The sequence below is a fragment of the Fukomys damarensis genome, unplaced genomic scaffold (genome assembly GCF_012274545.1).
Source record: "Fukomys damarensis isolate Sample0158 unplaced genomic scaffold, DMR_v1.0_HiC HiC_scaffold_16, whole genome shotgun sequence".
NCBI lineage: Eukaryota > Metazoa > Chordata > Mammalia > Rodentia > Bathyergidae > Fukomys > Fukomys damarensis.
In genome coordinates this window covers 130,567,537-130,594,370 of record NW_022900928.1, presented here as the reverse complement: position 1 = coordinate 130,594,370, position 26,834 = coordinate 130,567,537, and the positions used below count along the sequence as shown (strand labels likewise).

Genomic DNA, 26,834 nt, shown 5'->3' with positions numbered 1-26,834 from the left:
GAGTTCCAAGTCAGTCTGCACTACATAGACCCTGTCTCAAAAAAACAAACAAACAAAAAAAAAAATCCAAAATACTGACGAAACCAAATGTTACTAGCTAAGTTGTGGAGCAACTTGGAATTCCCACGTATTGCTGGTATGAATGTAAAGTGGGAGTCACTTGGAGAAGTTAGCTTGCTTTTTATTTTGTTTTTTTGAGACAGGGTCTCACTATGTAGTTGAGACTGACCTGGAACTCACTATGTAGCCCAGGCTGGTCTCAAACTCAACACTGATCCTCCTGCCTCAGCCTCCCGAATGCTGGGATTACAGGTGTGCGCCACCACGCCTGGCTGAGCTTGCTTTTTATAAACTTAAACATTCACTTGCCAGTTCTACTTCAAAATGTTTACTGAAGAATAGTTAAAATATACGCACTTACAGAAGTGTAAGTGTGCATGACCAAAAACTGTTAACAGTTTAGATGGATGGATGGACACATTGTGGTGTAGCCAATCAGTGGGGTGCTGTTCATCTCTGAAAAATAGTCCCACCTCACAGAAGATGTGAATGAATCTCAAAGTAATTATGCCAAGGGAAAGAGAGTGGACAAAGAAGTACACACTGTGTAATTCCATATGTGTAAAGCTTTAGAAAAAGGAAATCTAGGGGCCGGGGATTTAGCTCAGTGGTTCGGTGGCCTGCCTTGCAAGCGCAAGGACCCAAGTTCAATCCCTGATACCAAAAAAAGAAAGAAAAAGGAAACCTAAGCTGTAGCTACAGAAGGCAGATCAGGGTGGAGGGTGATGGAACTCCAGCTGCAGAGCAGCTGTGGAAGGTTTTGAGGAGGGATGCAGACTGTTTGCTGGTGAGTGTTCATGTATTAATGAAACTGATCTACACACTTGCAATGAATATGTTTATTACAAATAAATTATACCTCGGTGAGTTCAAGGCTAGCCTGGACTAATAGTGAGACCCTGTCTCAAAAAAAGAAAAATGAGTGCTTCATTATTGTGCCCCATGACTGGCCCTCTCTGGCTCCCCTCCAAACCGTTCTCCATATATATCAAATACATGTGAGCTGCATCACATCAGCCTCTGCTCAGGCTCTTTAGTGCTTTTCCAAAGCACATGGGCTCGTTCCTTAACCTAGCATGCAGGAGCCTGCATGTTCCAGTCCAGCCTGCTGTGACTTGGTTCCGTCCACTCTCTCCATGCTCCTTCTGCTTACTCATAACACCTCACAGGCTGTCTGCCATGAGCTTCAGAATGCACAAGCTCTTGCCACCCTGTGGCCTCTCAGTGCTAGGATTTCTCTTTGTACTTTTCCCCTTGCTCTTTATCTCCTAACTTCAGCCATTCCTTTGGTCTCAATTGAAATGGTGCTTCTCCTTTCATCCCTGACCACAGTCTTAGCTGATCTCTGTTTCACATCAGTACCCTGTATTTCCTTTCATATCCCTTTTTGCTGTAACTGCCCTTTTATCTGTGTCATTAACATCCGCCCCTCCCATTCAATGAGGCTCTGGTGAGGGCACAGCCAGAATCTGTTGTGCTTACCACTGTATCACAGCTTCTTGTACCTGGCACATAGAAGATATACAGGAAGCATTTGTTGAAATAAACTGATTTTTTAAATGTTTTTGTTGTCCAGACTTAACCTTGAACTCCTGGGCTCACATAATCCTCCTGCGTCAGGTGGGTGCCATCATGCCCAGCTAAAAGAAAAATATTTTAAGGACACAGTATTTAAAATGCACTTTTCTAACTTGGGGAACTGTTTCAGTTCACGAGAAATTTTGTATTAAAATTATATGCTAGTAAAATTTTTTCAAAGAATTATATGCTAGCTTCATATTGCTGTGGTACAGTATAACTCAGGAATCAGAAAGATATCCCACTGTGGTCTGATAAAGTTGAGACCTTCTAGGCCCAGGCCATTCCTGCGCATTCAAAAAGCTCAACATCCCATCCCACTCACCCCCACCCCATTCTTGTCCTACTTTCTAAGAATTCTGCTTGGACTGAAAGCCTGGTGTGCTCTTTCCTCCAAAGTAGCAATCTGCATCTTCAAAAATAGCACACACTATGGCCCTAATCCATTTACTGAGTATAAAATCACCCAACATATTTAAAATTTAGGTAATCTGCTTCGCAATTACACCATGAATTTCAGTTACTGTGGTTTAGCCATGTAACATAACTGGCAAGGGTATGAGTTTCAGCAGCCATGCTGTGTTAACTGTGGGTGGCGCTCTGACAGCCCACAGATGACTGAAGAAAGGACAGGCGTACACCACAGCCAGCATAGCCACTGCACTCCATGCAAATCCACTGCCAATGGATCCCTGCCTGTCTGTCAGGCACATGTGCGTGCAGATAGCAAAGCGTGTAGTTGCATTGCTTCCTCTTCTCCTAGAGATAACCCCACCTGAGATTTTACATGCATGGATAATGGAAGGAGGGATGGCCAACAAAAAAGTACTCAAAGAAAAGTAGAGTTGTCAAAAAGCAGCCTCCCCTGAGAATGATGACACTGATGTACCACTGAGGAACTTGACAGAGGTGAACTTGGAGACCTCAGTGAGGAAGGTGGCTGCAATGAAGATGGAGATAGCCTAGCAAAAGCAATGCTGCTGGAAGCCTTCACACTACAGGAGCGCAAAGATACTTCATGACATCAAAAGCACAAAATAAAAAATGCTGGAAGCTGATCTGAGTTCAGAAAGGAGTATGACCACTTGCCAGGGGTTAGCAAAGATGCCCAGTCTGTAGCTTCAGCTGTTCCACGGGAAGCAGCCAGCCCTGCTTACACTACTCTTAACATGTGTTTTAGAGACAGATATTTCAGTGCTCAATTTCTGGTGTTCTAAGTAAATGTGCAAATATTTTACTGTTTTTTTTCTTTCCCAGTATGTGTTTAACCAACAGTTTTAAATGTTTTGATAAAAATGCTTAGAAGTCATGGGCCAATTACTATTTCTCCACTGATCATTAAGGTTGCTTTTCAGTTTCAATCATATTTTTATATCCTGCACTACTGAGCAGAGTGAAGACTGCCCAGAGTTGATGGGTTCTGTTTGGGTTGTTGGAATTTTTTCTTTTTTTTGTTCCTTGATTTGGGTTTTTGGCCTATTTTGTAGCTCCTGCTGATAACACAGTAGAGCCTCTCTCTTTCTTTAGTTTTCTTCAGTTTTTGCCCTAACTGGCTGCTTTTTATCTACAGTTGAGAACAGCTGCTTGAGACCTGTTGATAGAAACGGGAAGCTTCTTTGTCCAGGTCAGTCTTTGGTAGCCTCTAAAAGGTGGCAAACCTCATTCCATCCATGTTTCTTAGCTTTTTTAAAAGCTTTAAATAATGGCTTGTAGTAGCTAATATTCTTAAATTGCCTTTTACAAACTGATTCAGAAAACACATTTTCATCTAAGTATCAGTCACTGTCACAACTTTAAACATGAAACAAGCTTGTGCATGGATTGAGTTAAACATTATCTGGTTTTTAATCCATGTAAACAACAACTCTGTATGAATTTTGAGCATTCAAAATTGCCTCTTACATTTTGGCATTATTGTACAGATAGAATAATGTAGAGCGTAGAACCTTAAAAGTAAGCATAACCATAGCACATGTAATCCTTTTGTATGAAATACAATGCACTTCTTTTGGGGGCAAGAAAGGTATGAATATTTATTACTTGTAGGGTTGTGCTGAGGATCAAACCCAGGGCGTTGCACATACTCTACCTTTGAGCTACACCTCAGCCCTTCCTTCTTGATCTTGATTTTCAAAGACAGCTGACTTCAGTATATTATTTTGCTGAAAGAGGTGGGAATTCCAGACATTTATTACATTATCAAAATTTTTTGTAGTCCCAGACAATTCCACTTTGAAGGAAGCGGAGGTGAAGCTGGGAAGCTCCCTGGGACTATGTCTTGGAAAAGCACCAACTTCATCTCAGGTATCAGCAGTGCACTTTCAAGATAGTCCACCTCAGTAACCTATGTCTTAATTCTGGAAGTAGTACGTTAAGTACACCAGTAATGTTGTTTTTCTCTGAAAGTGTTTTGGTTTTTTTCCCCTTAAAATTTTCTATTAGGAATACATCCACATAGTTCTTTGTGTTTAAAAAAAAAAAAAAATACTATGCCATCAATCCCTGGAACCAAAAAAAAACTGTGCCAATGCATACTTGTAAGGTTCTTTTTCTATAAAAATGTTGTGGTTAAGGGGTGTCTACTAGTCACTTTCCTTGTCACTGAGACAATAACTGACAACCCCAACTAAAAGGAGAGGTTTATTTTGTCTCAGATTCCATTCCATGGTCATCGGGCTCCAAGACAGGATGGCATGGCACAAGGGCATGGCGGAGAAATAATTACTTACCTCACGACAGACAGGAAGAGGAGAGTGAAGGGAGGTGCCTCTCAGGTCACATTCAGAGTGACCTGCCTCTTGTGACCTGGCCTTACCTCCTAACAGCAAGTCTGCTATAATGTCCTTATCATCCAGTCACCTTCCAAAGGTCCTGCCTAGGATCACATGGGACTTTGGGGGACATCTAGACATAAACCATTAAAGGGGGGAATCTTTGAGCCAGACACGGTAACACATACTTGTAATCCCAGCACTCAGAGGCGAGGCAAGAGGACTGCTGGAATTTTGAGGCCAGCCTGGGCTACGTAGCAAGACTGTCTCAAAGATACAAAACATAGGAGGGGTATCTTTAAGGTTGAGTGACCAGCAGTTTCAGCCACTACCTTTCTGAGGTGAACCTTTTCCCTCACACTTTAATGTCTGTGAAATTAGGATGCATCTTACAGTCAGTAGCATCCTGTGGTTATAGCTGGCATTGTTGGTTGTTTCTGTTTTACTGGTACAGGAAATTATAAGTCTAACAATCAGTGGCATTTTAAATTTAGTGAAATCCAGAATATTGATTTTTGACCTGATAGTTTTATAGCAGCCTCCTGTTCCCCTTGTCTTTATCAGGATTCATTTTCTGTATAAATACACTCAGGTTGGCCTTGCCAGCAGCTTTACCTAGTTAATAAACTTTGATTACAGCCCAGAGTCATTATGATACTGTACAAGTAACACCCAGCATCAGGGCACTGTGGACTCACACTTCCAGTAGCCCCTGGATCAACTTCATTAGGTTCCCAGCAACTGTCCCTTCCTTCCATCTCCTCCCCTCTCGTCACCAGCAAGAAACGGGGTGTGACAAGCTGGTAGGAGGACAGATACAGTGGGGCTGAGTTAGAAAGTGAAGACAGCGCTCTAAGGAACTGCCCTGAAAAAAGAGCAGATTTATATTTTCAGACCTTGGGAGTTGTATTATGTGGGCACCCTAGACAGCAAGTCAAATCATAACCAAGTGGCTCTGAGAGAAACCAGTGCTTACTGTGTATGGTAATTGCAGATTCCCTTGCAGAGTGATTGAGACAGAGATGGAAATCATAATAGGAGAAACAGTGTCTGTGATACCAGTAGTTTACTAGGAGTCGAAATGAGGAACATAAATGAGGAACTATTTTATATTTCTAGGTAGATGAGATTATTGTTTAAATTGTACACTAAATTACTCAACACTAAATACTAAATTATTCAGCGTAGTCTTCTTTTTACATAATTTGAGGAGTTTTGTTTGGTTTTTGTTTTTGTGGTGCTGGGGATTAACCCCGGGCCTCACACATGCTGGATGAACACTTAACCACTGAGCTCTGTGCCCAGCCCCAAAGTTTTCATTAATGGTTCCTGCATCTTTGGCTTTACTTTTTGGGAAGTAAAGAATATATGTATAGAATTCTACGGTTGAGGTTGAATGGCATTTTCCATCTTGCTCTCAGCTGTTCCTGTTTTTCACTCTGGAGACTGACGTTCAACATGGGACCGAAATGGAGGTCATAGTAGAAGAAACACTCTCTGTGAGAGATGTAAGTAATTTTGCATTTTGGTTTACAGGTCTATGAGAGTTTGGTACTGGGAGCAGTGGTAACCTGTGCTAGCATTAGAAGTCCTAAGATGAGGATTTACATAATATACTTCCAAGAATTGTGTGCACTTAACCAGAGAGCTAGGTCATGAAGCTTGAAAATTGGCACACTGTCAGTCTTAAGTAAGATTACGGTTATTGGGTTTTTTCCTGTTGTGATTATCAGTAATACTTGTTTATTATAGAGATTTGGGTCTGCAGAAATTGATTAAAAGAAAAATAAGCTCTTGAGTATTCCACCAATGTTAACATTTTGATGTATTTCCTTCTGGTGTTTCTACTTTATATGCACCTGTAATCACACATACCCAGGTATAAATGTATATGAGCATGTGTGTGTGATAAAATATCCTCTTGATCTTGTTAAGAACTGAGACTTTTGAGGGCTGAGGATTTAGCTCAGTGGTACCACGCCTGCCTCCCAAACACAAGGTCCTGAATTCAATCCCCAGTACTGAGGGGGAAAAAAAGTGAACTGAAACTTTCAGTATTGGAAAACAGAGAGACAAAGATAAAATCAGTGAGGTTAAATAAAAACTTGTACTCCTTAACTTGAATTAGAAAAGTCTCAATGAACTTCATCTTTTTTCTCTTAAAAGAAATTTTTTTTTTCTGGCTCTGTTCCCTGACATGGTTTAGAAACAGTGACCAACTCCATAGCAACAAGCAACCCTAGCACCAAGTATGGTTTCTAAATACCATTTTGTACTAAAAGAAACCAAGGCATCTTAGAACAAAGGCTGTTTCTAAATCTAGGTCAGAAAATGAGTAAGAGGAGCCTAGAATATATTGTCATCACAGGAAGCAATAAAGCAAATAAAGACTATGAGAATCATCCAAGAGACTGAGGAGCTTTCTAGTCAAAGATGGAAGAGTTTCAACATCAAGGAGAATACAAGTTTAAGTTCTATAATAAAATTATGACAACTTTGGAATATGCAGGCATGGATTAAAAGGAAAGCCCCTCATTCCTTATCCAGATAGATCGATCGATAGATGATAGATAGATAGATAGATAGATAGATAGATAGATAGATAGATTATACACACACACATATTCCTTATCCTCATACACATGTATTACAAACAAAATGTGGAAGACTTAATAACCTTTCAAAAAACATTCTTTAGTTACTTACAGTGAATGCTAGAGTACTATAAAGGGAAAAGAAGAATCAAGCATTTATCCTATTTTTCCTTAGTAAACTATATCTCTGGGTAATTAACTAGATAATGAGTTTTTCCTGTATAGATGTCATCCATGAGTTTGAAGGTACCAGTTTTTCAGAGGAAGGAATAAAGGATTTTAAGGTATCACAAGTTTTCAACTTCTGAAAAATGTATCGAGACAGTTATCTCAAAGACTGCTAACTTCCCAGAAGAGAGCAGTCCAGAGACATGTAGATGTTCTAGAATATTCTTCTTGCAAAAGCAAAAAAAAAGAAAACCTGGTCTGACTACAAGTTTTAAGAGATAGACAGACATAGGAGGATCTTCAGCCACAAATCCAGATTGGAATAATAAATTACAGGATTTGGACAGGGAGAGGGAGCAGCACCACAAAAACAAAAACCAAACAAAACTCCTCAAATTATGTAAAAAGAAGACTATGTTGCATCTGTGAATCAGTCTTACTAACTTTTCTTTGTACTGTAACTTAGAAGCAGAAAATTGACATTGGGCATAATTTTCTTTTCAGTGTTTAAAAATAATGTTGGAGAAATCTGGTCTGCCAGGTAAGTTATTTACCATGATGATGTACAGTATAATCTTACCTGTATCTTTTACTTAAAGCGATTCTCTATAAACCTAAAGAAAACTTTTCAAACTTTCTTATTCCCCAGAGTTTTGGGAAAAACTTTTACAAACTAGGGGAGGGAAAAAAGTGTAAGTTTCTGTATGTACATAATAAATTCTCCTGGTTATCATTTGCAAACTAAAAGAAAACTAGTGGTAGACTAGTTCGAAGTAAAGATATCTTAGATAGGATTTAGAAAATGTATTTTAAAAACAAAGTAAGATTTACTACCTGTACTTATCCAAGTCTTTCACTGATCTTTTCAAAAAAAAACCTCAATGATGGAGAATTTCAATGCATCCTATTTCATATCAGTATCTTTGTGATGTGAATTAGGGAAAGTACTTTGAATGAAAAAAATTAACCCAGGATCCTTTAAAAGAGCTTTCCATCCGAGCTTGATGAGGTGCCTGACCTCTTTCATCAGAGGACCTGACTGTTCTCAAACGTGATTGAAGGGGCTGCCCCTACCCAGCTTTGTCATCTGGAGGGAGCAAGGTGCTCCTCAGGGAAACCCCAGTCACAGCCCTGGCCCTGCCATTCAGGGAGCTGTGCCTGTTCACCTTGTACAGATGAAGAAACCAGGGCTGAGAGGGTAGAGACTTGCTCAGAGTTGTGATTCTCAGAACTAAGCTCCCTTGGGAGTTCTGTGAAGTCACACTGTTCATTTCGAATTTACTGCTGATTCCTCCTCGTACCCCTCACCAACAGGATCGAACTCAAAACATTGCACTTGTGAGGCATGGACTGCAAATTATTTTAAGAGATTTAAATTAGCTTTTCACATTCATATAAATCTTCCCATACTTACAACTAGAACATTAGACTAAAGAGTGTCTAGAAATATGGGGATTCCAACACTGGCCTATGGAGATGAGAAAGAACTGTGTTTATTCCTTTGCCTGTAAGGTTTTTTGCTGCAGGGATGGGGGGAGGGTGCTTATTTACAAACATTACTTTTCTTTTTAATTTCTAAATTTTTCTCCATTCAACCTTTCCCTCAAAGAAAAAAGGGAAAAAGTTTCATTTCACCAGTATAGCATGTATACTGAGAAACAAATTTAATTAAAGTCTTTCTGGCATTTATAAGTATTCTCATATACCAGCTTCATTAAAATGCTCTTGAGGCCAGTGCAGTGAAGAGTGTTTGCCTAGCATGCCGTTAAGTCCTGAGTTCAATCCCCAGTGCCACTAAAAAAGCTACTCTCTACCGTTTCCTGCTGCATTTTTGTTAGAATAACTGCTAGATAAATAGGAATCATCTGCTAGTACACATTAACAGTTTCTGAGCAGTGTTTTCAGCCAAGAATAAAATAAACTCAACTTTATGCTGCTCTTAGAAGGGATTCTATGTTTACATGTACATGTATTCTGGTGTGGCAATTAATAAATAATGCATTATAAATAGTAAAGCTACAGAGCAAGTACTATATAATAGTAGCAAATGACAAGTGTACCTATGTGTTGTTTTTGTTCACAAGTTCTGGTAGATAACTTACTTTAAAAAATAATTGGGCCGGAGATTTAGCTCAGTGGTTCCGGCCACTGCTTTACAAGCACAAGGACCTGAGTTCAATCCCCGGTACTAAAAAATAATAATAATAATAATAATAATAATTAATTAACAACTTTAGCAGATAAAATCCCATTTGATATTTACTTATCCTGACAAACTCCTCGAACACATTCTTGGTTTTTTCATCGTATTTTGATTTCTTCCTAGGAGATGCATGGCATTTACGGAAAATGGATTGGTGCTGTGAAGCTGGGGAGCCTTTATGTGAAGAAGTAAGATTATTTCTATACATTTTATTTAAAATAATTGAGTTTATTTTGCATTGTCATACAAGACTGCTCCCTCCCAATTCATATGAAAGAATTCTAAAGAAAGAAATCTTTTATTTTTTTTTAAGATACAAAATATCTATGAATGGAACCTAGGTGTGATGGCCCAGGCCTGCAATCCCAGCACTCTGGAGGGTGAGGCAGGAAGATTGAGAGTTCAAGGCCAGCCTGGGCTAAAAGCCAGATCCTGACTCAAAACAAAGCAAAACAAATCTATGACTGGGTCTGTTGTAACTTTGTTTACAGTTTTCTGATAGAGGACGAGTCTCAGCTAGGTGAGAGCATTTCTAACACCTGTGGTAAACTCCTCCTGGTGAGAGAACATGTCCTAGGAGCAGTAGTTCACTCAAAACCAGAACTTCAGAGGATAGATAACATTTGAATTCAAGGAAATATTTGGCGATACACTGAATGTTTGGGTTTGGTTTCGGGGGGGAGGGGTGTAGTAGTAGAGATTGAACCCGGGGAATGCTGAGCTACATTCTCAGCCCTTTTTATTTTATTATTTTGAAATAGGATCTAAGTTGTCCAGACTAGCCTACAACTTGGGATCCTCCTGCCTCCGCCTCCTAAGTAGCTGGGATTACAGGTGTGCATAACTGGCCCCTGAGTATTTCAGTCTCAGAGTTTTCCTGTTAAGTTTATGATGACAGAACTCAGTTTTACTCAAGTTCTGTTGCAAACTCTTGGTCTAGCAAACTCTTAGGGCAGTCTTAGGAACACTTTTCCCAGGATAGTTGGAATCCATTTAAGTCTTCTCATTGGTCCAAATAGCATCAAACATCCCAGTTAGAAGCCTTGGAAGACCACCACAGCTTTGTGAGAAAGTGTAGATCACTGCAGTGAGCTGCCCTTTCCTAGTCTTTATATTTAGGCAGTAACGGCGGCCTTGAACGCCCGCAGATGGCTGCTGAGCAGGTATGCTGAGGTTGCTCTTGAGCACTCTGCTGTGGGGCAGTCAGAGGCCCCAAGAGTGCTGGCCAGGAGTTCAATGCCCAGAGGAAGAGGTGGGCTCTGGAAGCTCTGCAGGAACAACAGGCAGTTTAGATGCATACGGATCTGTTTATTCACACAGCTCTGACATCATCTTCACTGTCAGTTCTCAAATCAGTATCAGATGGCTCCTCTAAAAGTAAACTCACAGCCTTCAAAACTGGCTTTTCTTCCCAGGTTCACTGTCTCTTTCCTCTCCCAATCTTCTCAGACTGCAGCCTAGCTTACCCTACTTATGTTTCCTTCGTCGGTGCTGCCAGCTCTGAGACTTCTTCCTGACCATCTCCCCTGCTGACTTTCCATGCTTCATGCCTAAATTACTGCCAAGGCATCACTGCCCGAGGCCTTCCCACTTGGTTCTATTGTGCTTGCAGCAGCCAAAGTATTCTTTTAGTGATTGCCTCATTTCCAGTCCACATCCTTGGATTTGTGCCCACCCTTCCGGTCCAGTTTTGCTTCCTCTCCATCCGGTTCTTTCCTCTTCCATCACTGTGGTCTCTTGGCTGTACCCAAATAAGTCTGGCCATCGTCAGCCTTTCCCTTGCCCTTACTCTTCTCCGTGAGATACTCCCTTTCTTCTCTTCCTTGCTCTAGCTTTCCAATGCAGTCCATCTTCTTAGGCATCACTGAAGTTTCATCTTCCACAAATCAGTTTTATCATTTCTCATCTCAACCAGCTCCCTTTCCTCAGATCTTTGATGATACAAATAGTTTACACCCATGATTTAACACCTAGTTCTGTCCTGGTTTTATAATCTTAGCTTTCCTTTGTCTTGGGTGCCTGCCTGATTATTTGTTTATTTCTTGAGACATTCATAGAGGCATAGAATTTAAAAAAAGATCCACTGGTCTGTTTGTTCCTTTCAGAAGTCATAAGTGACAAAATAGAGTTTCTGTGTTCCCAGGATGCAACACTGAAAGAGCTTATGATATGTTCTGGAGATACTTTGCTTTTAACTGAAGGAAAATTTCCTCCTCCGGTAAGATTTTGCTTACAAATAGACATTTTGTAAGTAACAGTTACTGTTTGCTCATTACCAAGATGACATATTCTCATTATGGGAAAATGCAGAAATATAGAGTCATAAAAGGTGAACTTTCCCAAAATCCTGCCAGGCAAACCTGTTTCCTTTCCATAAATACTTTGAAATAAAATAAAAGCAATTACTTAAAAAGTTTTATTTCCTTCTTTATATATTTACCATTTCAACCTGATCATAAAATCCAAAAATATGATTTACTACTGTTTAATCCACCTGTATTCTCAGTGTTAGAAGTTTAGCTTGATTTTAATTTTTTATTCTTACGATTAGTACTGAAATAGAAATCCTTCTAAGGTAGAATTACTAAATCTAAGGGTGTGAACATAACAAAGACTTGATTTTATGTAATGCCAAATTGTCTTCACAAAAGTGGTATCAAATCTATAGTCTACCAGAATACTGTACAACAAAGCTCATTTTATTGCTTTCATAAATACTGTATATTACTACTTTAAAAACTAATATTTATTAGGTTTTTTTTGTTTGGTGTTTTTTTTTGTTTTTGTTTTTGTTTTTGGTACCGGGATCAAACTCAGGTCCTTGTACTTGCAAGGCAGGTAGCAGAACCATTGAGCTAAATCCTCTGCCCTATTAGTTTTCTTAATGCAAACAAAAGAGCTGTAGATGAAAACAAAATACATCCCTAAATTGCAATACTTGGGTAACATTTGCTTAAAGTTAATTTTTGAATAGATAATACTCATGCTCCAAAATTCCAAGTATATAAAAATCAGAACCAGGAAAGTGAACATATTCCCTCCCTCCCTAACCCTAGAGTCCTCTCTCCTAGCCATCCAGTTTCCTCTGTATCCTTCCAATGGTGTGGGCTTTTTTATATGCACACCCTCAAGTATGTATGTATGTATATACATAGTACACATGTACATAAAAGATTGTATGCTAGACCCTCTATTGTGTACCCTGCTTTATTCATATATCTAGAGGTATGTGTTGGACCACTACATATAAAGCCATCTCATCATATATAGTGGCTATAGACCAGTCTATTGTATGGAGATAGCTTTTTTTTTTTTTTTTGAACTTCTGGTTATCAACTGAGGGCCTTGTGCATACTGGGCAAGTGAATACTATGAGGTATTCCCACAGCCCCATAATTTAGCTAGTCTCTGAATACTGTAAAAATACGTGCTGTTTTGCATGGATAACAGTATTTCTACAGGATCAATTCACAGTACTAAAATTTCTTCTTTAGAAGCCGTGCCCTATCATAATGTAACCAGCCTTCTAAAAAGGACCTCGAGGGTGGGTCACATGTTTTGCTACCATGAAGAGTCTACAGTGAATATCCCTGTGTAAATGCCCTTTTGTGCAAGCACGTGTGTCAGAAGGCAAATCCCCACACATGGAATGGCTGAGCAGAGGACTTCCTCAAGCATTTTAAATTTTAACGGTTAAGACCAAATTACTCTCCAAGAATCTTCCAGTTTATATTTCTGCCATAGCTTATAAGAATTCAGATTTACCCTTATTTTTGCCAGCATGGAATATTATTAGACTTTCTGGGTTTTGACTGTCTCTGAGGTGAAAAAAATTGTTGTTTTCATTTATGATGTGTTTAATTAATTAAAATGAGGTTGAATATTACTTAATCTTCAGTTTGATAAAATACTGTATGTAGTGTGATTCTTGAAATAGGTATTTAAAGTATTTTACATAGTTATTTTTCACTTATTTTCTGTTGGCAGTTGAGCAGTATAAATACAACCTCATTTATCTCTTAATAAATCTATTGATTTTTCTTTATTAATAAAAAATAAGGTGGGAAAAACTGAACTAATAATACTAACATTGTAGGGATTGTATAAAGGCAGTGGGTTTATTTCCTGCAGTTAGTATGTAGGGATCCAGCTTAGATCACAGGCTGTTTTAGGAGCTCATGGTGTAGTCATTCAGGCAAATACTTCGTCACTGCCTGTGCTCCTTGTTTCTTTTAGCAACTAAGATACTTCTATGCAAAGAACATTTAGTCTCAGTCATCCCAAAGTCTGGTTTTAATTATTGTAAAATTTTTATTTTAAAACTAATAAATAAGGGCCGGGGATTTAGCTCAGCGGTTCGGTGCCCGGCCTTGCAAGCACAAGGACCCGAGTTCAATCCCTGGTACCAAAAAAAAAAAAAAAACTAATAAATAAGTATAATGTATGACAGTTAATAAATCTAAGAAGAAAAATAATAAATTCAAGAATATTTTAAGTCATCAAGGTATTTCTGTGGAAGCAAAAGTGAAGATTCACTTAACCTTTGTGCATCACAGCAGTTAAGCACTCTGTTCTTCAGGGTTTCCTGAAGGTGCCCATCTGGTGGTACCAGCCACAGGCCCCCTCAGGACACCGGGAGAGAGAAGACCAGCCCCATGGCAGCTCTGCTCAAGGTGTCAACTGGCGAGCTGCTCCCACCCAAGGTGAGGACAAGACAGAACCACAAGAACCAGCGATTTAGCTTTTTTAGTACCTTGAAGTATTATCGTGTACTATATTTCTTTTTATCTTTTAAAAAACCTCAGTAACAAAATTAATGTAAATTACTCAAATTCTTATCATTTGAAGTTAAGACTGTATGTAGAATAGGAAAATAGTATGTTATCGGCTATGAAATTTTTCTGAAGTTAATTTAGTTGAGTTACATTAATTCATGTTAACTAACTCTAAAAATGCCTAGGTGATAATTACATAATGACATATAGAGTTGGATACAAATTTTTAAAGACACGTTAAATCAGTGTTTCTTCTCTGTACCCTAGGTAAGAAAAAGGTGTATTTTTATTAGTACTTCTGTATCACAAGAATCAGGAAATACATTTCATTATTCAGAATTACCTGAAAATTCTCTCCCAGGGTTTACCAGCCTCTAGTTTCTTTGATATAAGAACACTTAGCCAGGTGGGGCAGTGCAGGCCTCTAATCCTAGGTACTTGGAAGGCTAAGCAAAGGACGGTCACAAGTTTCAGGGCAGCCTGGGGAGCTTAGTGACTTCGCAAGACCCTGTCTCAAATCACGTTTTTGTAAAAGGACTTGTGATTTGGCTGGCTCAGAGTACTTGCCTAGCATGCACAAGGCCCTGGATTCAGTCTTCAGTATGTGGGGGGGACCGCTCATTAAGAAACTTTCACATTTAATTTATTTATAATCAACATATAATTTCTTGTTGTATATTAACCATGAGTTCAGCATAAGCAGAGACATTAAATCAAAGCAAAACTGTGAGAAATTTTGAATTTAAAATTTAGCAGCTTTTACTGACATAAAGAATACTGGCAGAGTGTCCCACCAGCAAAGTCTTTCCTGAGGAAGGAAAGAAGTTCAAAGGAGCACTGCAGGCATACAGCACAAGGGCAAGTTCCCTGTAGATCTCTGCCTGCAGCAGCTCCCTGATTGCTAATCTCAGGCAACGTGGCCGTGGGGGAGCTGAGCTCAGGGACTTGGACTTGGAGGGTCTTCAGGAGCGCATCAGTAAGCCTGCTTACAGTATGAGAACACGGACCAGATAAGCCTGTTAAGCTATCAAACATGGCAGTGCGTTGTAGAAATCTGAAACATGTAAGCTTAAAGTTCCTTCCCTATGCCAGCTCTGTCCTCTTGCAGGAGTTCCTGGCCACATGCCTGCGGAAGTGTCTCTCCTCTTCTTGGGAGACATAGACATCTCAGAAGATGCCACGTTGGTGGACCTGAAGTCTCAGGTCAGACTTCTTCCTGCCACATGCCTTAGTGGTGATATAGCTTCTTCCAGTGAGATATTAATATGTTCTTCTATTTCCTTTTCCCTCAACCACAGTCTGTTCTGATATGGCATTTGTTACATGCCATGTTCAGGGGTAAGTACGTGCAGGCAGTGCCCATGGGCCACAGGTTCCTGGCACCTGTTTCTGCCATTGCCCTTGTGGCTCTCACTTACCCAACTCTGATAGGCATGCTGTGCTTGTGTTCCAGCATCCTTAGTGACTCGTGTCTTTTGTTCATTTTTTGTTGTTAGGGGAACATGGTTTCTTGAAACATCTTTGTGAAGCATTCACTTTATGTACATTGTTTTGTGCCAATGTGATCGATGTGTTTCGTGTCAGTAGTCACAGGCTGTGCCATCATTTTCCCATGAGGTTGGGGGTCCACTTGGAGGTTAGGACTGCCTTCTCATGCATTAACATTCCTGAAGGAGGAGGTTTCTGTCCACATGGGAAGCCTGGCTTAAGTGCAGCACAAAATGTTGAGGAAGCACCTTGTTGTCGGACTAAAACAAATATCACTTCCTCTACTTAAAGGGAAAAATGTGGGCCCTGTACCTGTCTAGCAGTCATTGGTGTTTGGCCTTTGAGAGTCCCCAGCTATGTAAAATAACCTTCTTTGAGAAAGCAAGTGGCTTTGTTCCCATGAGAGCAAGTGGGAAGGCATTTGTATTAGGTTAGAAGAGAAAATTGCTGTTTTCAGGTTTTAAAAAATGGCTATGGGGCTGGGGATTTAGCTCAGTGGTTCCACTGCCTGCCTTGTAAGCTCAAGGACCCGAGTTCAATCCCCAGTACCAGAAAAGAAAAAAAAAAAAAAAGGCTGAACATTGACCACTGTACATGCTTCAGCCTAAATACAATTAGGGGTTAATGTCATCTACCCCTGCAGAATCAGAACAAGCAGTCTGGGCCAGCTGGTTGGAGCCAAAGTGAATAGTCCACAATCAAAGGCCCCGTCACAGGCAGAGTGAATGTGGCTAAAGCCTCGGGGGAGCGTGAGTGAAAGTGGCAGAGGAGTCCCTGGGACAGGCTGCTCTTCTCAGTCACATCCACGCAGGACCACTCAGAAGTGTCAGAGGGCTGCTTCTGCCTCAGATGTTTCTGTGGAGAGACATAAGATCTACTCAGGATCAACTTCAGAGAGATGTTACTGTAGTTTTTCAAAAGTAGACTTTAGAGTTACTTTAGGTCTGCTGCCCTCAGATGTCACTGTGCCATGCTTCATCTGATGTGTCTTTCTGAGTACCTTTGAAGCCAGTCTGTTTCTTGTCTAGGCCAGGGCCTTGCCGCCTGCCTCTGAGCTGGCTGTCCCAGGCCCAGCCCTCCTCAGAGCCTGGACGGTGGAGAACAAGCGTCCCAGCAGGCTCCTGCGTGCTGATCGACGGCAGCTCAAGTATGTTCCCACTGGAGAACAAAAGCTTCTCTTTCTTGCGGGATTCCTCCCCACCACCATGGCAGGGCTGGGTGGTGGATGGATGGGCACTCAGTCATCTGAGTCAGTTGATAGCAGAGAACCCACTCCTGTAACCCCACAGGGAGGTAGATGATGATGCTTCCTGCTTGCACTCTGGGACAGACTCAGCTTTCTGTCTCCAGTGACTGTGACACTATCATAACTTAAAAGGTTTGGAGTGAAGTGGAAGTTAGGGGTGAGCCTCTCTCCTTCAGGAAATGTCCAGAAGCTGACCTGCATCCTAGATTCCAACTCAGAGAGCATGTTTGGGCATCACGGATAGTTGTTAGTTCGCTCTGCAAAGAGCAACCCGAAAGGATTCTGTCACACCACGGCTTACTAACACTGAAAATGTGACAGCACTGGGGCCTAGACCTGGGCCAGGGGGACATCCCTTTGGGAATTTGGAGCCATACTTCCATGTTCAGTAATGGCCCAAATAGCTAAGTACAGTAATCACCACAGCAATTATTCCTGGTTTTCCCTTTCTCCAAAAGCTACCATATTCAGAGAGTAGCACTTAGCTCAAAGAGAAAGCTTAAAATTGGAAAAAGAAAATTGTCACAAAAAAGTAAATGATGCCACCATTGAAGTTTTGTTTCCCTTATTATCAGGGAATATAAACTGGGACGGAGAGCTGAGATTTGCCTAGAGCCCCTTCGGAAGGAAGAAAGCTTGGGGTAAGAGATTCTTCGGCAGAGAGAAAGTGCCACACACATCTTCCCATGTCCTATAGCGTCTTAAAAAACTAACAACCTAGTAGTGCAGGTTTCTTTCTTTTCCTCACTACTCTAAGCAGCCTCACAACTTAAAACAGAGTGCATTCTAGAAACGGGCACAGGTGGCTGCTGTCTAGAACCTGGAGCTAATTTTGCCATCAAAAGTGTGAGAGTTGGTTTCCTGGTGACCGCACAGGGCACAGAGGTCCTGCGAGTCTCCAGGGTCAGCAGGGCTTGTGCCTGCAGTGCTTACGGGAACCATCTGTCACCACAAGTACAGTGGTCAATGTTCAGCCATTTTTTAAAACCTGAAACCAGCAATTTTCTCTTCCAAGCTGATGCTGAGTAGCACCCTCCCCTCTGCCCAGCCCAGTGTCTGTCTCCTCCTTACCTGATAGGCAGCGCACCTGTTGATTATTTGCTCTTATCTCACTCCCAGTGGAAAACAAAAGCTTTTTGAGAGCCAGTGTTTTGTTCACTGTGTTTCTGTAGCAGTGTATTCACAATGCAAACTGTGGCCAGAAATGGCTTCCTGGAGGAGGACTCCTGGATAACGGTGTAGACGCCACTGCTTGAAAATAAATGGTTGAGGCCGGGGGGTGGCGCAGTGGTAGAACACCTGACACACACCCAGCACCCTGAGTTCGATGCCCAGTGCTGTGAAAATAATGAAGTATTAAATTCCCTCCCAGGTAGATTGCAGGAGTTTCAGTTCTCAGAAACAGAGCTTATTGGCATTTAGTTCACCTTACCCATGTGCCAGACTTGAGTATTTCATTGTGGAGAAGTTTTCTGATGTGATAAGTGAAACAAGTTCTCATTTTCTCCAGTGCTTTGATTTCTGTTAAGGCTGGACATGTTTTCAGAGGCTTTTAAACATTTGTATTTTGTGTCTGAATAAATTAATTGCATCTATTCTGCCTGCTTTTGTAACAGCTTCAGAAAAAATATAATTTGTACAGCCCCACGTGTATGAGCTTGGACCTCTGTTGCATTTGTTGTACACGCAGTCTATATGAGCCCTTTTGCCAAAAAGCCTAGCTGCCAGACCCTGGCACTTCCCTGATCCCACGGCTCCTCTGTCCTTGGCCTGCTGCAGGGCGCCCTTGCTGTCCCCAGGGAGGCTGCTCGAACCACCTCCTCCCCTCCCCCAGCCTGGGCCCCTGTGCACTGCTGCTGAGACCCTTCTTTCCTCGGCTGTACACAGGGCCACACCTACTCCTGCTGAACTGGGGCTGGCTCCGCTAGGGGCCCCATCTCTCAGACATCCCTTCCTTGGCCACAGCCTCCTGCTTCTTCCAGGTGCCCTTTCTCTTGCTATGCCAGTGTCACAGGGTGATAGCATTTAAAAATCACTCATCGTCTCTCTGCCATTTCTGCCATGCGTTCCTAATTCACACCTGGGTCCTGTGACAGTGTCTACGGAGCCAGCTTTTTCTCCCACCCTTCTAAAGTCTCATTCTCCTCTCCCTACCTCAAGAACCTTTTCCTGCTAAGGTTTGTTCCTCCAGTCTAAACTCTCTTCCCAACTCGAGGCTCTGTTCTTCCTCCCTGGCTGCCCGTGGTGCCTCAACTGCCTGCACTGCTCCTAAAGCCAAGTGTGTTCGTCAGCCTCAAACCACCTTCTTCCTGCCAGCTGCCCGGTTCTGTACCCACATTTCCAAACCAGCTCCATGGGGCCTGATTGTGCTTCCCGTTCCTGCTGTCCATACCCAGGCCTCTTCCCTCTCCAGGGGCTTTGCTGTGGACCCTGGGTGGGGTCTTCACTCTGATCAGATTAAAGAAAATCAGGCAGAGAATGATGATTTCCCACTGGCATTGAGGATTTGTTTCTATTTGTTTTTTGAGATGGAGTCTGCCTGGGTAGTTTAGGCCAGCCTTGAACTCATTATGTGGCTCAGGCTGGCAGCGATTCTCCTGATGTGGCTTTAGTTTATATTTTCCCAGTGGATGATGCTGGACATTTTTTGCATTTGTTTATTTGACCTCTATACGCTATTTTGATGAAATGTCTCTTTGTATCTCTCTGGCCAACGTTGAGGATTTAGGGGACATCCCTCCTTAAAAAGCGCAGAGGAGTCAGAGGGAGCCTCACCTGACACCTAGAAGTGTCCATTTTGCCCACTTTCACCTGCTTTTCTGTTCTTCTGTGGTGCAGCCCACAGGATATGCTGCTGAGGACACAGATGCGCGTCCCGGGGCAGAGGGCCTACACCCTGGCTATGGACTTGGTGTGGGACACCACCCGAGGCAGCAGTGCTGGCGCCCTGCGGCAGAGAGTGGCCAATTGCTATGCTCTTCCTGTGGAGAAGATTGAAATTGCCAAGTACTTCCAGGAGAAGTTCGAGTGGCTTCCAATATCCAGCTGGGTAATGTTCAGGGCCTTCTGGGGGCTGGGCTGTGGGCGGCAGCTCTGGAGCTGGAGTTGTTACCGTGCTGTGGTGTGGTAGAGAACTTAGGAAGAATTTCAAGTTGAGTTTTATTTAAGATGTTTGATCTCCTTACAGAACCAGCAAATTACCAAGAAGAAAAAGAAGAAAAAGCAAGATAATTTGCAAGGGGCACCCTATTACTTGAAAGATGGAGACACAATTGGTGTTAAGGTGAGTTAACAGCCATTTTACCATTCAGACAAGACAGGAGGCTCAAATGATTTTATAAAGTTTTATCAGATCATCAAAATACAGATAATCCCATTTTAGCCAAATCTTTTCAGAGAATAGATAAAAGGAAGAGCCAGGCAGTTCATTTAATGAGGACAGTAGAACCTTGATATCACAGTGCCAAGAACAGTGGAAGAAAATTTAGACTGGCTGTGTTTATGACCGTAAATGTAAAAATCTAAGTAAAATACTAGCAAACAGACCTGGCAAGTGTGCTTTTTAAAATACCTCCATGTGAGCCAGGTGTGGTGTAATGACTGTAACCCCAGCACATGGGAAGCTGAGGCAGGGGGATCACCACAAGTTTGAGGCCAGCCTGGACTCCATTGTGACTTCAAGGCCAGCCTGAACTGCATAGCAAGATCTTGTTTCACAAAGCCAAAAGAGAAAAAAATGATTGTCAGCCAGATGGACACATTTAGTATGTCCACTGCAGCACACAATGGACAGACTGAATTATAAAATAATATATAAATATAAATAATATTGATACTAATACTTAAAATACATAATATAAATTATAATTAAGTACTTGTAAATACTCAAGCGGGTGCCTTTGGATGGTATGTGCTTGATAGGCCGGCGAACGGGAGACTTGCTGACGAATGACCCACAGAGCACACAGTGCACGGTACCACAAACACATGGTAACGAGGGGTGCGGGCGCACATGTAGTGGTGCACTATGAGCAGGCGTGCATCACCATGCCCCCCTGGGCTGTGATCTTGACTGGGACTTATTTTGGGGTAGGGCTTGTATTAGAAACATCCGGAAAAATCAGGCTAGGGCTGATTTTCCAGTTAGTAGACATCGACATCCTGGTTCAAAACTATTTTTTTAAATGTTCTGTGTGACAGCAAAATTGGTTTATGTAAGGAATGCAAGGATAACAGTGGGAGTGTATCATGTGATGTAATAGGCCTCTTACCTCCCTGGGACCACGGGTGTCTGCTTTTGTCCCTGTTCTTTTGTTTGTTTGAGACAGGGTCTCACTATGTAGTTGAGACTGACGTGGAACTCACTATGTAGCCCAGGGTGGTCTCGAGCTCAGCAGTCCTCCTGCCTCAGCCTCCAGAGTGCTGGGCCTTTGTCCCCGTTCTTACCTTGCAGCGAGTCCCTCAGCCCTAAGAAGTGCACTGGGCCAGAGCTGTGCGGAGTGGGTTGAGGACTGGAGTCCTGCATGCACTGCCCTCCCACAGGGATGCTGCTGTGGATCAGCACTGTCACGGCTCTCTGGTGTGCCCAGTCCACACTTCAGAATGCGGCTGCTGCCCTGGGAGCCCTTGGAGTCGCCCTTTCCTGCTGCTCTTGCCCCCCTCGCCCCCGTCACTATTTTGATGACTTTAACACTTTCTGTGACAGCCAGGGAGGGGGTGGAGGGGGCGAGCAGAAGTCCTGTTCATTGGAGAGCCTGGCCCTGGGAGGGCATTGGCAGCCAGCCCATGCTCTTCTGCATTCATGCTTTAGCTCAGGCACAGATGGGAGGACAGAACAGCTGTCTCTGCAGCATGGCATCTGCCCTGTGCTCCTAACGCAGGTCCCTCTGCAGCCCCTTCCTCCACCCCATTTGTAGTTGAAGGCAGAGGTTGAACAGCTACGGATTGATTTCCCCTACAAAGCTCTTCCTGCCCGCCAAATTTGTTTTCATCAAGCACAGAGTGGCTTTTATCATTAATCTATGTTTATTTGAATATTTGCTGTTGTTTTTGAAATATCTTTTAAGTATAAGCCAAATAGGTATCTGAAAACACTGCTTATTAATTATTTTGAAATGTAGAATCTCCTGGTTGATGATGATGATGATTTCAGTACCACCAGAGATGACATCGGGAAAGAAAAACAGAAGCAGCTGGCACTGGAGAAGAAGCATAGGTAACTCTCAGGGTTGGTACCGGGCACGGTGACCTCTGGGGCTCCCCTGACCTTTCGTGGTTTCCTTCTACTGCCCATGTTCTCTCATCTGCTGTTGATGGCGTCCTCGCAGAGCTCTCTGTGGACGTGGCAGTGCCAAGGACAAGCTCCCCACGCTCCACTCTGCCTCCTTAGGGGTCCGTCCTCCCCATCACATGCTCCCTCGCCCCCTCCCGCCCACCCTGGGTGCCCCGCTGCCCTCTGCATCCGCATTTTAGTGCCTGTCCACGCTCCCCAGAGGCCCCAGAGCCGGCTTACGTGTGGCCTGTGCTCGTGCATCTGAGGCACTGCCCAGGGTCGGCAGGGTAGGGCCTCTTGGCCATGACCAACTGGAGAAGCGAAGTGTGGTCTGGGGTTTCTGGGTGTTGGCAGTGTGCAGTGATGTCATCTGATGCTCGGCTTAGAAGGTCACCTTGGCTTCTAGGCACTGAGTTCCAGAGAGAAGAGTAGAATCAGAGAGACTGGCAGGGTGACAGGGTGGTGGTAGGAAGGATGGAAGATCTAGAATGTGGGCCTGAATGATCTAAAATGAGTTGGCCTCCTTCCCAGCTGCCTCTCAGCAGTGTGCGGTGAGCAGTGCACCCTGCTCCTTCTGTCCTTGGTGTTGGGGACATCCAGAGCCATCCAGGCCACCATGTCTCCTGACGCTTTTCTCCTCCCCAGCATCTCCTCCTCCAGGCCACCTGAGCTCAGGACTGCATCCTCTCCCCGTCCCTTTTGCCCTAGGTGCCTCCCAGGCAGCCTTTCCCCAGGGGATGTGCATCCTTGCCCCATTCCCAACTCTGCACCCCAGAGGCAAGACCTGGTGCCCTGTAGCCACCTGGATGGCAGGGATCCCAGCTCTGCTGCTTTGGAGTCTCTCCGGTGAAACCCTCCCAGTCCAGTGCACACACACCCTCAGCACCCTCCCCTGCCCCTGCCGGGGCCCTTGGTATGAACACGGCTGTCAGTTTGCGTCGTGAGTTTCCAGGCCTGTCTTCCTCACTCCCATCGGCGGCATTCTAGAGCATTGCTGTCCCAGACTCCCACTCGCGTAACATTGGCACAGTCCTGCCCTCAGCATCAGCCAGCTGATCTGATACTGCTTTCCACTTATTTCCATTTTATTCCTTTTTTGGACAGTTGTAGTGACATGCTTCCAAATTCAAAAGCCACTAAAGGAGCTTCCTGTGAAGTCTGCAGCCCTCCCTCCTTAGTCAGCCTGCCCTTTTCAGAGGGACCAGCATAACCGCCACCTGCATGGCCCTTCAGAGGGAGGGTACTTCCTGCCTCGCTGACAGAGAAGTCCCATGGTTCATCCTGCTGCACCAAATTGGGTCTCTCCCTCACCTGACTTGGGTGGCATTGCTGAGGGCACAATGGCTTGGTCAAAGGGTGTAGCTGTTGGTAATTCCAGAAACATAAAAAGACAACAAGCCAAAGATAGAGGTAGAAAGCATGAACACAGTTCACAGGAAACGAAGTTGCTTGCTGGTGTACAAAATGCCCCACCAGCAGGCGTGGCAGCACCCACTTGTGATCTGGGCTACTTGGGAGGCTGAGGCAGGAGGATGTAGAATTCAAGATCAGCCTGGGCAACTTAAGTGAGACCCCTCACTAGTAGCTCAGTTCTCCCTGGATTCAATCCCCGGTAGTGCAAAAAAGAAAGTCCAGCCAAATACATTCATCATAAAAGAAGCATAAACTCATACTGCTATGCACTGTCCCTACACACTTACCATCATTGCTGCAACAGTGCCAGCCTGGCAGGGATGCAGTCCCCGGGGTGAGTGTGGGCCTGGAGCAGGCCCCTCCTGGGGCACAGGCCCCCACACAAAGCAGCCCAAGCCAGGGACAGTAGGGATGCTGCTCAGCAGCAGGACAGCCGGTCTTTCTGCACTGGGTGCGTGCATACGCGAGGAGGGGCAGCAGGCAGGAGGGGCAGCAGGGGCAGCCACCATGCCTAAAGCCCTTGGACTCGAGTCTGAGTGTCGTCCCTCAGAGCGGGAAGCAGACAGCACGTGGGCCTGGGCGTTCCTTCCGGTTCATGGAGCTGTGCACTCGTGAATGGCAGGAACCATGAATGCCGACTTCAGAAGTGGGGGTGCTCTGCTGTGATTAATGCCCCTCTCCTAGCAGAGTGGAAAAGACCTAGAGTGTGACGGGCTGTGTCCTCACTTGTGGAGTTGGCAGGAGGATACACCGGGCTTCTCTGTAAGGCACATTCAGATGTATCCTGCAGCCTCTTCCAACCTGGGGTTCTGTGACTGCGAGTCAGTGCTGGCCTCTGTATCTCCACAGCCGAGAAACCCTTCGAGCGAACAACGACCTTTTCTCCAATGCTGGGACACCCACCCGGCCCCGAGGACCAGAAGCCTCACTGTCCATCCGCGTGGGCAGCTTCAGATAACACTGTACCCAGGCTCCATGACCGAGGGCTAGGGGGTATGTGGCTGGACAAGCTCGGACCCAGAGGACAGCTCCTCTCAGGCCAGGTACCACACCCGCCTCGTGGCTTTACACAAGTTCACTACCTATCTGTGGGTCACACCTACCATGTAAAGCACACCCATTCATGCACACTGTGGAAATGAGTGTGGTTCCTACTTCTGGTCCCATGCACAGGGCCGAGTGCTGACTGAGCTCTAGGAACCAAGTCGGGGTCTTCCGACCATGCCCCAAGCAATTCTAGTTCTCCCAAGGCTGGGTTGTAACTGGTTCTAAAGCCCTGGCTCTCCTGAGGGCTCGTTCAGCTCTGAAAGGTCTCGCTGCCACCTGCAGTACCACAACCTCTCCAGGTGGCGGCAGGGCCTTCATAGACAAGCCTCTCAGTCACGGCCATTGTCCAGGGCCAGCTGATCTGGATTCCTGAGTAGCCTCAATTAAAATAGGTGAGAAAATACAGGCTAAGGTTTTTTTCCCCCAGTTTAAATCTGTGCCTGACAGCACTGTATTCTTGAGCCGACTTCTTAGCACAAGCGTCACCCCTGAGATGGGCTGTGTCCCCACCCTGGTTGTCATCTGGTTTCCGTCAACTCCTCAGCCCTGGCCCTATTCTCACAGCACTGAGCTGGGGAGATGGGAGAGTGGCACTGGCCTGGCACCCCAGCTATGCCCCCACGGTGGCCCTGCCCTTCCCAGAATCGGGAGAAGAACCTTCATCCCTCCTGCGCGTCTGGCTGAGGAGCTATCACAAGGTACGGCACTGTGAGGTGCAGGATAGGGACCAGCAGCAGGCCCTCCCGTTACACCCTGGGTGTTCGGGGCTCCAGCCCAGCCTCCTGTGACTCCTCAGCAAGCTCCTCACAATGGGAAGATAAAACCGAATCCAAAGCTGGGAAGGGACCTTCTGCCACAGGCTCTAGCCTGCCTTTCTTGTCCAATGTTTTAATTTGGGGATAGCATGGGAGAAACATGGAGGAAGCTCTAAGATTTTAAAAAAGAAAAACCATCTTTAAAGTTGTTGCGGCCTTTTCTATCGCATGCTGAGTGCTTCCAGTTCCTGCCCAAGTGAACCTCAGAGCCAAGGCAGGCAGCTTCTATTCAGCAACTTTGGAAACAACACTAGTGTCCTTTGGTCTGAAATCAATCCAGACTCACAGAAAAGTGGTGCTGGAAGAAACTGGATGCCGCCTGCTCCTCTTCCTTCTAGGGCCCAGGACTGGCTATGGGGTGCAGTCGCAGGAAACAGATCCATTCAGCTGTGATGCACAGCAGGCAAGAACAATTGCAGGCGAGATTTCTTATGACCCAAAGCAGTGGCTTCGTGGACACTGGTGTCCCGCCGTGAGACCCGTGATGCCATCCTTCACCCTACCTGGATGTCTGGATGGGGATACACGAGAGGCCCCTCCCTCATCCTGCTCCTGATTACGGTTCCCGCCCCAGCACAGCTGTCGCAGGGTTCGGCAGGCCACACAGCGAGTGGGTCCTGGGATGCTGGTCGGGGAGGAGCCTGACCTCACCGCGGCAGTCAGGACCGCAGCGCGACCCACACCCAGCTTCTCGCCTGGATCCTAAGAACACAGCAGCTTTGTTTTGCTTTGCAGCCACCAACAATTTGACCTATTTTTAGAACAGATGAAAAACAACTGAATTCAGTTAAGCAGCATTTTGTCAGAGCACAAGGAATGATGACAAGGACTCTGACCATGGAAGGTCAAAAACAGGGTCATTTTATTTATACACAGAACGACTTATGTACAACTCTCCAATGGGACTATGTACATATCCACACGGCACCTGGGCCAGGTGGTCACCGTATAAATTAGTTCTATAAATACGAGGGGTGCCCACCAGGGCACAAAACCTCTTCTCCAGGGCCTCGCTCCTGCCACACAGACAGGACTGTGGGGCCCTGGGACTCGACACCAACCTGCAGCGCCACTGGGGGGATGTGGGGCAGGCACTGATGGCCACACAGGCCCATCGCCACCTGACAGGTCCCTACACCACCTACACTGGGCCTTTCATTTCTGACTCAGCACAACTGAGCAAGCGGTTTTTACCTGAACTGCTTTTCAGTAACTGTCAACACTGATTGTGAACAACACCCCTGACTACTCAAACCCAGTGCTTCCTAAGAGGAGACAGGATTTGGGGTGGCCATAAGGCCACCAGCAGGCACCATATGCACAGGCCTCTGTCACCATGGTGAGCCGTGTGGGGCCTCCACCTACATTGACTGCTAAGCCCCACAGAACAATCCAAGTACTTCC

General features: G+C 44.4%; 1 protein-coding gene across 5 annotated transcripts in view; it reads left to right on the top strand.

Moving 5' to 3' along the window:
* Positions 1-24,546, top strand: part of Usp40 (ubiquitin specific peptidase 40) — a 72,253-nt gene extending 47,707 nt beyond the window's left edge. For 4 of the 5 annotated variants that reach the window (XM_033764705.1, XM_010608734.3, XM_010608733.3 and 1 more), the window contains 14 exons: positions 3,209-3,262; positions 3,854-3,942; positions 5,831-5,917; positions 7,676-7,712; positions 9,498-9,562; positions 11,518-11,592; positions 13,954-14,077; positions 15,258-15,352; positions 16,666-16,784; positions 17,459-17,524; positions 19,722-19,932; positions 20,071-20,166; positions 22,004-22,098; positions 24,418-24,546. In XM_033764705.1, coding sequence (XP_033620596.1) covers positions 3,209-3,262; positions 3,854-3,942; positions 5,831-5,917; positions 7,676-7,712; positions 9,498-9,562; positions 11,518-11,592; positions 13,954-14,077; positions 15,258-15,352; positions 16,666-16,784; positions 17,459-17,524; positions 19,722-19,932; positions 20,071-20,166; positions 22,004-22,098; positions 24,418-24,526 — 1,322 coding nt within the window. In that variant the 3' untranslated portion in view covers positions 24,527-24,546. Of the gene's footprint in view, positions 1-3,208; positions 3,263-3,853; positions 3,943-5,830; positions 5,918-7,675; positions 7,713-9,497; positions 9,563-11,517; positions 11,593-13,953; positions 14,078-15,257; positions 15,353-15,447; positions 15,488-16,665; positions 16,785-17,458; positions 17,525-19,721; positions 19,933-20,070; positions 20,167-22,003; positions 22,099-24,417 lie in introns of those variants that run through there. The other variant, XM_033764704.1, reaches the window with a different exon arrangement.
* The last annotated feature ends 2,288 nt before the right edge of the window (positions 24,547-26,834 follow it).